Source organism: Cervus canadensis, chromosome 29 (genome assembly GCF_019320065.1).
Source record: "Cervus canadensis isolate Bull #8, Minnesota chromosome 29, ASM1932006v1, whole genome shotgun sequence".
In the NCBI taxonomy this organism is placed as follows: domain Eukaryota; kingdom Metazoa; phylum Chordata; class Mammalia; order Artiodactyla; family Cervidae; genus Cervus; species Cervus canadensis.
The window spans coordinates 22,915,268-22,930,977 of NC_057414.1; the positions used below are offsets into that span (position 1 = coordinate 22,915,268).

General features: G+C 47.1%; 1 protein-coding gene across 14 annotated transcripts in view; it reads right to left on the reverse strand.

Annotated features, from left to right (window-relative positions):
* Positions 1–15,710, reverse strand: part of NAV2 (neuron navigator 2) — an 874,724-nt gene that overhangs the window by 49,434 nt on the left and 809,580 nt on the right. For 10 of the 14 annotated variants that reach the window (XM_043451131.1, XM_043451122.1, XM_043451119.1 and 7 more), the window contains 5 exons: positions 15,221–15,286; positions 13,816–13,860; positions 11,322–11,482; positions 9,793–9,981; positions 3,659–3,711 (listed from right to left, as the gene is read on the reverse strand). In XM_043451131.1, the coding sequence (XP_043307066.1) occupies positions 3,659–3,711; positions 9,793–9,981; positions 11,322–11,482; positions 13,816–13,860; positions 15,221–15,286 (514 nt within the window). The remainder of the gene's footprint in view (positions 1–3,658; positions 3,712–9,792; positions 9,982–11,321; positions 11,483–13,815; positions 13,861–15,220; positions 15,287–15,710) is intronic. The other 4 variants (XM_043451125.1, XM_043451123.1, XM_043451127.1 and 1 more) reach the window with 2 other exon arrangements.

Sequence of the window (15,710 nt, forward strand, 5' to 3'; positions counted from 1 at the left end):
TACAGTAACTCCACAAAGTAGGGTGGTATTCCTTTTGAGGTTCAGAGAGGTTAGGTATCTTGCCTAAAGTCACACAGCTGGACAATCTCCTTATCTAAGACATGCGTTCAGAAGGTTGGGAGATGTCCTCACTGCTTACTCTTCCCTCTCTGATACTACTCAGCCATCCCTCTTTATCTGTCCGTCTGCCTGTCCATCAATTCATCCCCACCGCCACTACCTATCAAATATTTATTGATTTCCAACTACGTGTCAAGCACCGTTTTAATAATCTGGGCTACAGCTATGAACATGACCAAGACCCTCATATCTCATGTTGTTTACATTCTGGTAATAATAAGTAGCATTTTATTAAACACTTACTACATGGCAAAGGCAGTTCCAAGCACTTGACATTTATTATTCATTGAATCCTCATAACAACCCTTTGAGAAGGTACTAATATAATTTGCCCATGGTGACAGCTGATAAGTGGTAGAACTGGGATTGGATCCAAGGTAGTCTGGCTCCAGAGCCTATGATCTTAACCAGCACATACTCCTGGCTCTTTGACTGCAGTGACATTCTCCTGGAGGCCTTCCAGAAATAAGTTCCTGGCTTCTGAGTCTGATCCAAAGGAGAAAAGTGAATGGTGATAACGTCACAGCTATCTAACATTTGGGAGGCGAGTGGGAGGTCTGTTAGCAGGCTGAACCATCCACAGAGAACCAGCCCTACTTCTAAGCACTTCTATCAGCAGGACTAATGCTCTTTACTTAGGCTGCTACCACTGTCTGTCCCTGGGCCCACCTGTCTCCGGGGCTGGGCCCAGGGTTCTCAATAGCAGCCTGGAGAAATCGTGCGTTTTGTATCTTGCCCCCAGCTGCTGCCGCACTTCTGCACATCTGGGAACTCTGAGTGAAGCTCTGGGCCTCGAAGCTTCCACTGGGCAGTTCCCCCGGGAACTCAGCTGCCGCTCCCTACTGACCAAGAAAGCAAGTCTGATGCCAGATGTGCCCTCTGCAATTTTTTTCTATTCCGAGAGCTGGCCATGACCTCTCCACGCCATTTGTTTAGCGTCAGGCTGTCTTTTCTTTGTAATTAAAATTACAGGCAAATTTCAGCCAAAATGAACATTCTTGAGTATCTAAGAATTACAGAGATTTCGGGAGTGGGGGTAGAGAAAGCATGTTATCACCCAATAAGAGCCTTTAAAACACCGGGGTATTAAACAGACCCTTTGGTCTGAGTTGGTGGCAACATAAGAGACTCCAAAGACCTCTTTCTAGACAACAAATACGAACTTGTTTACCTTAACATTTGCAAAGGCGCCTAAGCATCTGTTTCAGAATTTCATCATCATCAAGGAGCTAATAATAGATAAGGGACCACACACCACTGTTTGGTGGTAGCAGTCTGGTCAGACTTGACGTTTTCCTTGGAATGAGCATCCCACTCCATTAATGAAAACATTCAAAGGTTAGACTATTTTTTTTTAAAGTCTGCAAAAGCAACTTATATTCTCAGAGAAGGCTCATGTAAAGGACAGTACATGGGAACCCTTGATTCACTGACCTCAGACCACCTGGCCTAGCTCCCTGAGGCCAAGGGTAATATGTAGAATAAGGAGGTAATTTGTCCAAAATCATACAGTAAGGGAAAAAACTAGGAGTAGGCTTCAGGTCTCTTGCTATCCAGATACACATGGAATTTAAAAGTATTAGTAGTATTAGGTCTTTGGTAATTTGTGAATTTACATCAACTCAGAAAGGACAATTTCAAATTTCATGAAAATACCAGCTTCAAGTCCACACACCAGAACAAGAGCTACTGACGGAGAGCCTGTGGCTGCAAGAACTCCCCGGGGTTGGCATGAATGGCACGAAGGGGAAGCAGCTGGGAACTGCACGTGATAGCTTCCTGCCACCGAATTCTTACAGGTGAAGAGCTCCTGTCCTTTCCCTCTGAGGCTGGCTGATGCAGGCCAGCCCCCAATTGTTGCTTTTCTGAGTGAAAAACATCTGGACAGGAAACCCTGGGAACTGCCTGGGAAAATTTGGGGCTTGGGCACTGAAATGTCTGCTGTGGCAACACCGCACCAGCCCTGCGGAACTCGAGTCCCACGTCCCCACCCCGTGCCTTCCATGACTCTGGATTCTGCTTTCCGCAGCAGGATCCTCTCCCCACCTAAACCATGTCCTCAGGGCTCAGCCCAGAGCCCGGCATGTACTTGGTACCAGTAAATACTGTGGAGGAAGTGACTCTAGGTCTGCAAGTATCCCCTCTGGTACCCAAGTCACAGAGCTTCATTCTACAGCGGGGCACTCAGAGGCCTCAACTGCTGACAGTTAGAAGGCCATCCTTGTGCTTTCCTGGATAAAGGCTTGAATGACTCCTTCCCAAAGTCAGTATATATAAAGCCTTTAGGATGACAGCCCAGACTCTGATAACATTTCAGACAAGTTGACATAGCAGAGGCAAGAGGTTATTTTGGAGCTGGAGGGACAAGGTGGTAGGAACAGAAGAGAATGTTTCTAGGTCCTTCAGCTCAGACCACGTCAATAACCGCTGACGTCCGTCTGCTCGGTATACGCCCAAGAAGGAACAGTCAGGCCCTAGGCTCTTTAACTTGATTCTGGGATGGCCTTTAACTTACAAGGGGCTATCTACAGTTTGTCCCACGACATGGCCCAGATACCTGGCATTACCAAAAACTGAGTTATTTAAACATCTGTCCTTCATGGAATGAAGGATAAAGAACCTCCGGTTTACAATTAATCAAGTGGTTTTTTCCTTATATGCATTCCCGAATGAAAGTTTTTAAGATAAATAATTATGCACATAGCTGTAGAAAGCATCCTGAACAAATCCAGTACTATACTTGGTTACATGTGGCTTTTTTTTCAGTAGCCCTCTCACGGCTGACAGCTTTCATTTACAAGAGCTTCCTCTGTGCTGTGTGCATTCTGTTCACTGCTTTACCCGCATCTTCTTATTTCACTCAAACCTGTTATTTGAACACCATGTGCCAGGCCCAGTTCTAGGCACTAGGAATAAAACCAGAAAAAAGTCCTTGTCCTCCAGGACAATTTATGTTGCAGTGAATAGAAATCTTCATAAATTTAATTCTCAGTACAACTCCACAAAGTAGGGACTTCTTTCTACTTCACAGACAAAGAAACAGGGAGATACAAAGTTGAAAAAGCCATCTCAGCACTTCCTTGGTAGTCCAATAGTTAAAGAATCTGCCTTCCAATGCAGGAGAAGCAGGTTCGATCCCTGGCTGGGGAACTGGGATCTCACATGCCACGGAGCAACTATGACTGTGTGCCACAACTAGAGAGTCCATGTGCCACAACGAAAGATCCTGAATGATGCATGCCATAACTAAGACCCCATGCAGTCAAATAAATGAGTTAATATTTTTTTTTAATTAAAGAAAAAACAGTGAAAGGCATCTCATACATTCTAACCAGTTACTACCCGAAGCGCAATGCCACCTTAACAAAAGTCAGCTCCTGATTTATTGGTTGGTACATTATAATCAATAGCTGTTTGTAAACTTCAAATTGTGTTCCCTAACTAATTGATCCCCTTATGATGGAAATACTTTCTCTAGCAGATATGCTTATATTTTATTTTTGACACACACAGCCATACAACATTGATTTATACTCACTGTAGAATAAATTGATGACGTGCTGGAAACCAAGGAGAGTGAGGATCCATGAACTATGAAAAAAAGAAAAAGAAAAGGTCACTTGTATAGCTGGCTACCAGGCAGCCCAAAAGGGGAAAGGAAAGAGAAACTCGGCATCAGAGGACACTACCAGGCTTGGAGCAACAACCTCACCGTGACCCAACCTTGTCTGGTTCGGTGACAGGTCAAAGTCAAATAAGGAATCATTTTCTACGGGAGTCATTTTTCTGTTGCCACATTTTATTTCCTACAACCTTCTAAATATTTCCCCCCTCCGACTACCAAAATAATACATAATTAATAAGTTAAATGTTTCAAGTACAGAGAAGTGTTAAGAAGCATATTCACGGCCATCAATTGTGTGACTCATAGTTCTACTACCCAGAGGCAAGTGCTACCTGCTTTGTTCCAGCAGATTTTATTCCTTTCTTTTTTTCTTATGTGTCCCTTAAAGTGAAATTTGTGTTGCAAATGTATTTTATATTTTGCTAGCATCTGTCCTTTGTACATGCAAAAAATGATGAGCTGATTATTCTGAACACAAGAGGCTGGCTGTTGGCTACAGTACATTCATTCAAGATGATCATGTAGCAGAACATTGGTTAGAAAATATATCCACTGAAACTGAGGTTCTTTGTCTGATTTTTGCCATGTTTACACAATGTCCTCTCCCCTGGTTGTGACTGGACTTTGGGACTTAGAATCATCCTGTACTTTCCTCCCTCACCTCCCCAAGCCATGGAGATGTTTTATTATCTGTCTTCGTGTCACTTTAAGCCACGGTCTTTGTCAGGACTAGGTACTCTGGCTGACTTCTCTTCTTGGAAACCAGATTCTTTAATGACATTTTCCTAGTAATCTCTCAAAAAAACTGCTTGAAAGATAGAAATATGCCTGTGGAGACCTCACAGATCTTTTGATAGGTCACAGCCTCCCTGACCAGGAGTAAAATGGCCCTACCCTTCCCACCACACCACATGCTCACCTGTGATCTGAGAGTAGGAAGCTGGGGAGGAATACAAATGCACCAAACAGCTTTCACTTACCACCCAAGGAGTGAACTTGACTCAGATCAGCGGTCGGCAGAAGCTACCTGCCCACAGATGTCCCACCCACGGCTGCACCAACCTCCCTGGTGCCTCCACACCGTATTCCCAATAAACGTCCCGAACCCCAGCCTTCCTTCAGGCGCTCCTTTCACGCTCTGAATCCTGCCCAGCTCTCTCACGCGTGACCTGCGAAGTTCTTTGCCATCTGAGAGTCTCTTCCGGTGCAGCTCCCTTGGTTTAGGACGTTTCCCATCCCTGCCCATTCAGATCACCAGCGGGATCAGCTCAAACGTCATCTTCTCCAGGAACCCGACCTCATTTCCCAGATGGCCACCAGAGCAGCTTCCTCTCTCCTCTGTCCACACAGATCCTGGGCTTGCACTTCTGGTCCTCTCCTCTCAGAAGCTGCCAGCTGCCCTGAGGCTGTCACTGCATTGTCACTTATATCCACCCTCCTCAGCAATGCCTGGGGTTCTAGATCTTTCCCTCTAGTCTTCCTCCACCCATCACTCACCTGGCCTGTGCCCATAAAAAGTCAACTGAAGGTGTTAATGGCCAATAATGGCTTTCAGTGTTAATATGTCCACACGTTAAAATAAGTGTCTCATGCCCTAACCTAGTGGTCTAACGATCCAAAGGGTTAGTAAGTTACTTTGGCCCCACAACACAGACACTACGGGGGAAATTATAGTGGAGGCCAAGTTGGAGGAAGAGATGTGAGTAGCATGGAGCCGCCCCTCTATCACACTGCCCTGCCAGACGCCGGCTCTGGAGGCCTGCACAGGGCTTCTGTGTGGACTTTGGCTGCTGAAAATGGGAAGTCTGTCTCTTATTTCTCTACCTCATACACATGGATTCACTGACACCACCTTCAGCAACATCTCAGGGCAAGCCTGGGGCCGCACGCAGAGAGAGGCACATCTGGCAGGCTTCGGGTGGAGGTAATTATTTTTCTCTGTAATTAACTCCTCTTACTCATAACTAGCAACAGCAAGGCTGTGGTCCAAAGGAAGAGTCCTTGCTTTCCAGATCAACCCCGAGCTGAATGTGGCTGCCTGAACCACTGCAGCTGGCCCTCCTTCAAGTACGCTGAGCCAAGGCAGAGCCTGGGTTATGCGGCGGGGATGCTTCTGGACAACAAAACGCACACAAGACTTACAAAGCCCAGAGCAGCAGGAGTGTGCCCTTCAGCTTCTTCCCTATACTTTCCCAAATTTGAAGGTACAGGAACCAGAGAATACCTAGGCCACCTCTGCCACCGACTCTCTGAAACCCAGAGAGGTTAAGTGACCTGCATAAGGTCCTACAGCATTCAGGAACAGGATCTGCAGACCAGAAATCAGGAGATGGCTTTGCCCTTGAGTGATCTCACTTACTGAGATTTACTTACTGGTTTCTGAGGTCTACTTTTGTTTGTTTTTGGTAAAGTCTTCTGGTATATTTAGAATGGTTTCCTAAAGCCCTCATTCAATCTACACAGGCACAAGCTGGGACCAAGCAAGCATACAGTGTGTGTTTGAGAAGAATGTGACTTCACCCCAACCTAAAGAACAGGCAGGGGTGAAATCACATGATGGAATGACAACTGGGCATAGTCTAGCCAACAAAGCAAACAAGTGCCTCTGCTGGCACACTGGGGCATCATATATATATAATATATATATATTATATATATATAATGTACATATTCAGCTTCATACTAATCAAAGCACTTTCTCACTTATACTACTGTTTGCAGTGATCCTCAACATCACAGAGAATGTGTAGGCAACATTCCCAGTAGGGCAGCAATTTCCACCCCTAACGAACACAGGAGTAAATGAAGGTCCACAGGGGTTAAGGGATGTGGTCAGGCACACACAGGTGGTCAGGAGTGGAAAGAGAAGGTGAATCTGGGCATCGCACTCTAGATCCCCCTCTGCTACTGGGGGCTGTGAAAGGAGTCAGGGAGATGAGATGCGGTTCTCGTGGCTACTGGGCCACCCTCTCAACCAGCTAAGAAAACGTAACTGAAGACGGAGACCACACTGATGAAGGTTCATGTAAGAGAGCCCAGCTATGGCCAAGGAAACGTGTAAAGTAGGATTGAGCAGAGAAAACAGAGGGCTGAGAGTCCAGGAGTTCAGGACCTAGCAGTCCTGGCTGCAAAAAGTCCCCAAGTCACTTCTTCTGTTCAATTTTGCCATAAACAAAATGGGGTTGAAATAGCCCATGGGGAGAAGGATAAAACAAAACATACAACTGTTACAACAGCTACCACTGATTGAGTACTTACTATAAACCCCTTTCAAAGTCATTCTACTAAATGCCTTCCAGGATTTATCTCACCTAATCTTCATGCCAGTCCTTTGAAGTAGGTACAATTATTTTCCACATTTTAGTGAACAGGAAATAGGCTGACCAAGGCAAGGCCCTTACCCAAAGTCACCATGCTAACAGTGGAGGTACCAGGACTTGAATCCAAGTGTAACTCAGGGGGAAGAAGCACCCGAGAGCTGCAATACAGGATTTATTTACTAATAAGCGGCTTCGTTTCTGTGGGCTCCAGATAAACTGGTTTAGACTGCACCACTTCTTAGGGATGATTGGTAAAGTCCTGAATTTCATTTTTACTCCAAAGACATTCATTTGAAAAATGCCTCAAGCATCTCTCTAAAGTACGCTATTAAAGCTGACTTACAGATCGCATAATGTGCCTGATGGAAATTAATTTACCTGAAATAACTTTGAAAGGTTGCACCTGGGCCATGCTTGTACTCATCTACATATTTATAACTTTTATTTCCTTCAAAAGGCAAAGTGCTAATTAAATCCCACAAAAACCTCACACAAGGACTTGGGCTAATTCTTCCTAAATTTCTATTAATATTTGCTTTCTGGCATATGATAGACCTCACTGCCTCTTATGAGGAGGTTCTATTTGGCCCAAACATGAAATATGAATTTTTTTCCCAGCTGTTTCTGCAACACCAGGAGTTTATATATTCAACAGCGGGGCAGGGGGAGTCTTCAGCCAGTGGAATTAAAAACACCTAACTGCACAAGCCCTATTTCGCTTTTGTAATGTAACAGCTTTGGAAGAAATAAAACAATCTGATACCAAATTTCCCAAAAGATGAAGACATAACATGTTTCTTAGTACTGATACATCGACAACAGCCCCTACTCCTTCTCCCTGAATTTGATTTTACCTCTGCAGTGAGTTCCACATCACCATGAATCATCAGGGTTTACAAAAGTCTAGACACTGCTTGTGGGCAAGTCCTTTTTATCAATGTCACTTTAACATCCCAGATAGCCCACAGTTATGCTGCCTGACAGCTTGATTCCAGATGGAATAAATAAAAGCCATCTGATGATGATACTGTAATGGTCCTGGACCTTTACGAGGCGAAGTGTGCTTGTTTGGACAAGCTGCAGGATGGAACACCGTTCACTCAGGTACACCCGGGACAGAGCAGATGAACGGGGCACAGTACAGACTCAAGTCATCATCAAGAGTGCGGGGAAATGCTTCATGGCCATGCTCTGCTCGCCCACTGAGCAGAAAAAAGTTCAAGACAAACGACCTACTCCTTCACCTTAGGATCAACATGCCCTCCTCTATTACTGCTCTGAGTGGTTAAAACACTGATTTCTAGCCCTTAAATCCAGCAAAACATTCTCAGTAACTCAGGCTCCACCCCTCTTTAATCCACCATCCCAGCGGGTTCCCATATATGGATTTACAGACTAGTGTCTGCTCCCTGGATGCCACTGGATGCAAATGATACAACCAGAGTGGAGAGAATGAAGGAAGATTAGCCACGGGGCAACTGCTCTGTAACTAAACTAAAACTTTTGTTAAAAAGAACACTGGGCAGAGCAGAAACCAACAGCCTGCATTTCTCCCCCTCTGGACTTATTTAGGGATTTCCTCAACCATCACAACTTCGTTTGTTCTACCAGGAGGACACTGGGCACATTTTCCCTGTCTCACGGGGACTAGGAACAGAGGGACGTGCCTATGACTCCCCTCTACACCCCTATTCTATTCTGTCACTAGCAAAGAAGGTAGGGCTAGGGCTAGGGCTCTCAGCCTCAGTTGCCCCAAGAGTCCTCCCTCCTCTGGCTGCGGATTTCCAGCTGCCAGGACATCAATGCTGAAGCTGAGAGTTCAGGCTACGACAGGTACTAGCATTATTGGATTAACATTTACATATATTATCTGGTTTAATTCTCATAATTTCAGAACCCAGGTACTCCTATTCTTATCAGTGAAAATACAAAGGCACCAAACAGACAGGTGAAGTTAACTTGTCCAAGATCATATACCTAAGAAGTAGTGGAGCTGGAATTCAAACCCCAGTAGTATGACCCCATATCCTTAACCAGTGATGATAAGACACCAGTATATTATCCACTTTATCTTTGCTTTTGGGGAGGGGGGTAGGGGGATGTGCCTGACATTTTAACTGCTGGCTCCCCTAACTCACACTTTGCCTGAAGGAAGAAGAAGAAATGAATTGAGGTAGGAAGATGGCTGAGGAAGATGCCCACAGTAGTTTTCTCCCCCAAATTCTGATTAAAACAAAGAAAACATAAAAATCCTACCCCAAATATTCCCAATTAGCAAGCAAAGAAGGAAAAGGGCAAAACTGAATGCAACTAACTTAAAAAAAAAAACAAACCAAAAAACTGGTGCTTGAGAAAAAAGATAGAAGATTCTGGAGCAACGTGGAGAAGCATGGCGGCCTACAGACCCCCAAAGTGATCGAGGTACAGCGGCACAGAAAAGTGAACTTTCTCGTAACTGGTGTTGCCAAGATGGTGCACCAGCAGCTGAGCCTCACAGTGGAACTCAGCCAACTCCAGGGCTCACCAGTGTTTTGTCAGCAGCCTCTTCCCTCAAGACCTGCAAGGTTAACTGAGAGTCAGACCCTACTGTTGAGAGCTCCCCAGCGCAAGCGGGTGACTTGGAAACTCAGGCAGGTGGGCTCTTGTACTGATGACGTGATTTCAGTCTAGAGGACTGCTAACCACTCTGCATGCTGGGAGAGAGGGTGAATCTCCTGGCTCGCTTACCTTCCTCAAACCCATCCCGGAATGAGCCCGAGCGGCTCATGGTTCTGCTCTTCTCGTCCAGGGACATGGAGCTGTTGCGGAAGCGGGTGTCGGTGTACGGGTCATACTGCCCGTCGGCATTGGAGAGGCTGTGGGTCCTCAGCATGGTCGGGTTGGACAAGCTCATCTGGGTGACGGTGGTGGGACTCGCTGCAAGGAAAGAAGTCAGTCAAAGGGTTGGAGGCTCACGGCCCTGAAGGGGATGGAGAGGAGGCTGCGGACGATCAGCCATCTCCAGGCCTGTCAACTCCTCTCCCTTTGTTTTCTCAAAGGTAGTCACATCAGCATTTGAGAAACACACTTAGAGCTAAAAATAAGGGAGGAAAGGTGGGTCAGTTCCAAAGCGAGGCTCCGGGCCCCAGCTTTCCCACTTGGCACGTTCAGACAAGCTAGTATCACCTTCCAGGCATGAGCTAATTACTCTCTGGGCTCATCTGGGACAATTCTCTCTAAAGCCAAAAGCCCAAAATAGTTCAGCCGGGCTTTTGATCAGATGGGAAGCATTTGTGCATGACAAAAAACTCTTGCCTCAGAGTTACAGCTGAGGAAGCACAACAGGAACACAGGTCTCACTGTCTCTGATGGGGAGATTTTAGTGGTGCCTGCAGAGCTTCGTGCAAAGGGGGAGCGTGTACTTTAGCTGAAACTGGCTTTCTTATTAAACTCCTGTCCACTTCAGTAATGTAAAATAGTTCAGAAGTGCAGTCGGTTCATTAAAAATGAAGAGTTAAGCCTTCCTTGATTAGAAGTCCTTTAAGACCAAGTTTCTTATTCACAATAATCAGAAAAGGCTGCCTCTCTGAAGAATGCGATGAGACTGGAAAAAATGCTTCCCTCTGTATCCATCTTGGAAGGCTCAGCTCTCATCCCGCCACCTCCATGTAACCTTCCCCAGTCATTCAAGCTAGGACTAGTCTTGCCTTTCTCTGTGTATAATACTTGCTATTGGATCACATTCAGTTTTTACACGATTTCACATAAAGCTTTGAACTATTCTCGTTTACCTGTTGATTAGTCTGTGTGGGGGTTTGTCTCTCTGAAAAAGCACCCGTTGACATGCCAGCAGGGACTGTGTTACAAATTCTTTTCCTTTCCTCATTGTGCCAGTCAAAGCCTTATGTCACCAGTAGGCACTTCTAAGAACACTTATTCAATCAAAACTTGATCTTTATTTCTGGTTTAATAAAGCAAGGAGGATGACCAAATGTGGGATATGTTGTAGAACGTACTTCTTCAGAGATCTTAGAATACATGCTTCTCATTCCACGGATAGTTTGCACTACCTACATTAGCCATGTAGAGAAAATTACCGGTAGAGAACCGAGAAACCTTTCTCTTTCCTTTTGCTATCAATAGCCTGTAATCAAACTTCACTGCTGAGGGCAGATCAGATACTGAGAACTACATGACCACATGTCTCTTTCAAAATGCAAGATAATTTCTGCCCCAAGGTGCCGATCAACATCGTTAAATGCCAAGTGGCTACTCACCCAGCTGAGAAAAGTTGAATCTTGTTCCAGAAGGAGAAGTTACACTGGAGCCAGAGGAGAAAGGAGAGTTGGCGGCGGTGTCCTGCAGGCCTCCTGCAGAGTGGGACCGTAACCATTCTTTTGCGTCTTCTTGCGTGCGGAGCTGGGAGGTGGGGGTATACCTGGACAGACAGAAATCGGGCTGGGATTAACTAGGAACAACGTTTATGAGAATGAGCACCCTGGAGCGGATAATAAACATATAAAAAGAAAATATATATCCAAACATATAGGAAGAAAGTCTGATGTTTGAAAAATCAGGTTGCTACACATTCTGCAACTCACAAATGTTCTCAAAACCTTTTTGGCTACTTGGCTGTCTTTGGGGAAAACTGCAATTCCTTTCAGTTTAAAGGGAACTACATAAAGGGAACGAGATTGGTAAATGCTCAAAGAGCCGGCCCTGGGCGTATCTGTAACATGTTGATTCATGACGGTGTCATTTCAAAGCCCCCACCTTGACAGGACTGAGGCAATGAAACAAGCTGTTGTCAGAGCTCTGAGGAAGTTTTAATTAGATAGCTCCTGGCATCTGCATTCTGAAGTGCAAATAAGCGGCCGTGAATCACAGAGTATCAGAAACCAGACACGTAACAGAAGGTGTGAGGAGACCAAGGCTGACAGCCGTGGCTGTAGTCTGGCAGAAACCAGTCTTCAGAGGGGACCCCAAATCACTGGGTCTCACACGAGGCCCACCTCCTCGTCGATTCTGATACGAATCTGGCAATGATTTACTGAATGTCTCCAACACGCCAGGTGCCTTCACAGACTTTATCTCGCTGAAGCCTCAGACTCTCCCAGCAATGTAGGTGCTGTCACTCCCATTTTACCGAAGTTTCAATCCATATGCGCCTGATCCCCAAATCCATGCTCTCCTCATCATGCCCACAGGCAGCATCTCAAATTTCTAAAGTGCCCAAGTGACCAGAGTACTTTGGACTTATAAACAGATTCTGGTGGGGTGACTACCAGATATGTGTGTGTACAGAGCAGGTGAGCCAGAAAGAGAACCACAGTGAGAATTCGGAATATAGACATGGTTCTTCCTTAATGTTTTTACTAGAATTGGACTTTCCAGGTCCCATTAATTGGCTGAGGAGACCATGTCACATATCTCCATTCTGAATTAAAAAACAAAAAAACACAATTTTTAAAAGCTAGAGTCACATAATTTTCATAGGATAGATCTGCTCCGGAAATATACACAGGATTATGAAATGCTAATATTCAGAAGTGAGCTTCCACATGAAGCGACAGTGGGGCATCAAGGTCAAACTCACTGAAGAGTGGGTATGATTTAAACACTGGCCTGAGTGCCAACAAGCAGCTCTCACAGGCATGATGAAAACTGTTAAATACAACAGGCCTTGCCAACTCCCCCCTGGAAGGCCACAAGGCTGAACGTCCTCCCTCGGGAGGTCTGCTGGGGGTTTTTCAATACTTCTTAGATTTGGCTGCACTCGGAGCTCCTGTTGAAAGGAAGCATTGATACCTACCTTCCATTACCGGTCAAAATGCTCTCAGATTTAAGAGCTGCTGGCTATTAACTACCGACATACACGACAGCAACGAAACATTTCATTCCAACTTCCATGTTTTGCGAAAGCTCTTAATGCTTAGTGCAGGGTGAAGCGGATGCTACAAAGGACGAGGTGTTTAGAGAGCGAGAGAAATGATAGCTGCAACCACATGACATTAAGATCACGGGACAGGCGGTAGGACTGAAGTTCTTCTGGGTGGCAAAGTGAGGTGAATGGTGTGAGCAATGGTGACTTATAGCATCTTGTTACACCAGGACCAGAGTCAAAAATGAGCCATCACTTATAGTGAATGAGAGGACACTCCCTCTAGGAAAGTCTTTTCTTTCTTTACGTTAAAAAAAAAAAAAAAAAAATGATCGCCTCATATCTTGTGAGGCATTGAAAACCGGCCCAATTTTCGATCAGAATATTCAGACAAGTGCAAAGCACCTGTCCTTAGCAACTTTCTATGGGCCGAAAAGTAAAAAATCCTCAGACTGGGGGTGGGGAGGGAGGGGAATATTTCTCTTTGCTCATGTCCTGGCTGACAAATCAACATGCTACAAGTCACATCCTTTCTCTCGGAAGACAGCCCGTGGATGGAATGGTCATGGCGAAGTGATCAGCAATTAAACCCACTGGCCCCAGAGGTAGCCGTAACTGCTCTCCGGGTTTGCTCAGGGATGGCTGTCATGAGATGGTTTGACCACAGTGAGCCTGAAAGAGCACAGTCCCTGCTCAAGCAAAAGAAGCCGACAAATGGAGCGATGAGAACAGGAGGGTTGCGCGGAGAGCCGTCGTCCACAGGGTCCTGCCATGTGGGCCCAAGCGGGGACCCCCAGCCCACCCGCACCCCGATCAGCCATGAGCGAGTCACACAGCCAAGCCCCAGAGCCACAGCAGATGGCACGGATGCAAGGAGGAAACACAGATACCTGAGTCCTTTTTTAGGCAAAGTGTTCCTATCAAGGTGCGGGTCACTGTAGGAAAGTTAAAACAAACATGAGACCCTCAGGGAAGCACAAGGAGAGCAGGCAACGTGAGGTGGGAAAGGCTCGGGGGGCCAAGAGATCCGGAGGAAGAGACTCACTTCACCGGGGAGAAGTCCATTGCATGCAACACAGCCACAGCCACGGGGACAAAGGAAACCGAGGCCTGTGCTCACACCTGGGCGCCTCCAACCCCGGCATCGGGGGGCCCGAGCCGCTCGGCCCCAACTGCTCCTTCCTCTTCCCCGGGTTCAGAGCCGTACCCAGGGGCTGCCCCCACCTTGAAGCAGCGCCCAGGCCTGCCCCGGCCCGTCGCCCATCGGTACCGCCTGCGCTCAGGGCTCCCTGCACCCGTAAGCACTCTGGCCCACCCCTAGATGCCTCCGGTGATGACTTCAAGTGAAAGAAGGGACTTGTTGGACGGTTTCAAGAGGCCAGCAGTCTGCATATTTGGAATTCATCTGTAACAAGTGGATTCCGGATCCCTCTCAGCTTTCGAGGCCCTCATTGCGTGGAGCTAGAAGCTGAGCCTTGGGCAGAGCTGGGGCATGTTACAACTTGCTGGCTGACAAAGTCACAGCATTCGGATTTCCAAAGACTGAGGTTTAAAGGCTTGGTCTGTAAGTTCGACCAAAGCAAAGTTTTTGCTGTTGACACAGTGAAGAGGGTTTTCGCTAATTTTTTTTCCCCCTAGCATGAAACAACATCTGCTTATTATGTTTGGCCAAGCCACGGCTCCCCCCACAAATTCAAGGTCAATAATCCATCTCTGAGGCCCACCCACAGGGCAGATGGGGGCCAACAACACTCCCCATGTTCTTCTTATCTTTACAGAAAATGGGGATCCAGAACACAACAGCCCGCGAGACACAAACTGCGGCAGAGGCCTTGGAGAGGGCAAAGAGCCAGCTGCGTGGGGAGTGGGGGTGGTGGGGAGACAGAGGTGAGGGCCAAGCTGCGTGGTGGGTGGTAGGTCACGTCTGGGCCTGGAGCAGGAAGGGAGGGAGGCAAAAGGGCGGGAAGCCAGGGAGCAAGGAGCATGCCACGGGGAAAGCTGACATGCCAGTGAGAGCTTCCGCCGCCCCTTTTCAGGTGGCAGGTTTGAGGACCCTCCCCAAGCTGGGAGGGGAGGGGCCAGCCCAGTGCACCTCCACCAGAGCTGTGTGGACAGCGGAACTGACCCTCACCGGCATGTCTCGGGTTGGGGTGGGGGTCACAGACTACACCGGGGCCACGAACACAAGCGGAAGCCGCAGGCCAACAGCCTCACACAAAACATCCGGCTCGACACAGGGTGGGGCAGAGGAGACGCTAGAGGCTCGGTGGGGCCCCCGGCCTACGGTGTCATTACCTGTCCTGTTTCCGGGGCAGAGTACTTCTGCAGAACTTAGGGCTAGCGGCGGGGGAAGAGAGAGGGCTAGAAGGCCAGGCAGGTGGAAAACAAGAGAAGGAGCATTAGATGGGAAGGAAGGGCGCAGGGCGTCACACACAATGACTAGAACATTTTCCTCATTCCCAGGGCTGATACTGGCTTTCTTTCCCATGTGGAGAAGGCACATATGTTATCACTGCTACAGTGAGATTCGAAGCTCTGAGGAAGACTCTGGGTGCGTGATTTCCTATCACTCTGCCCCGCAGCCCTTCGGTAGGAGGGTGTTTGCCACGTCGACTCAGCTGCTTAAGGAGCACCCCACCACGCACTCCGGGGACGCAGCCGCCACCAATTCGGCCCACACCATTACCAGGGCAGGGAAAGAAGCAGGTGATGAACAAACAGGATAAAAAGGAAGGACCTCGCAGGTGGAATGCTGTTTTAAAAAGGAAGCATGAAATCTGCCCCC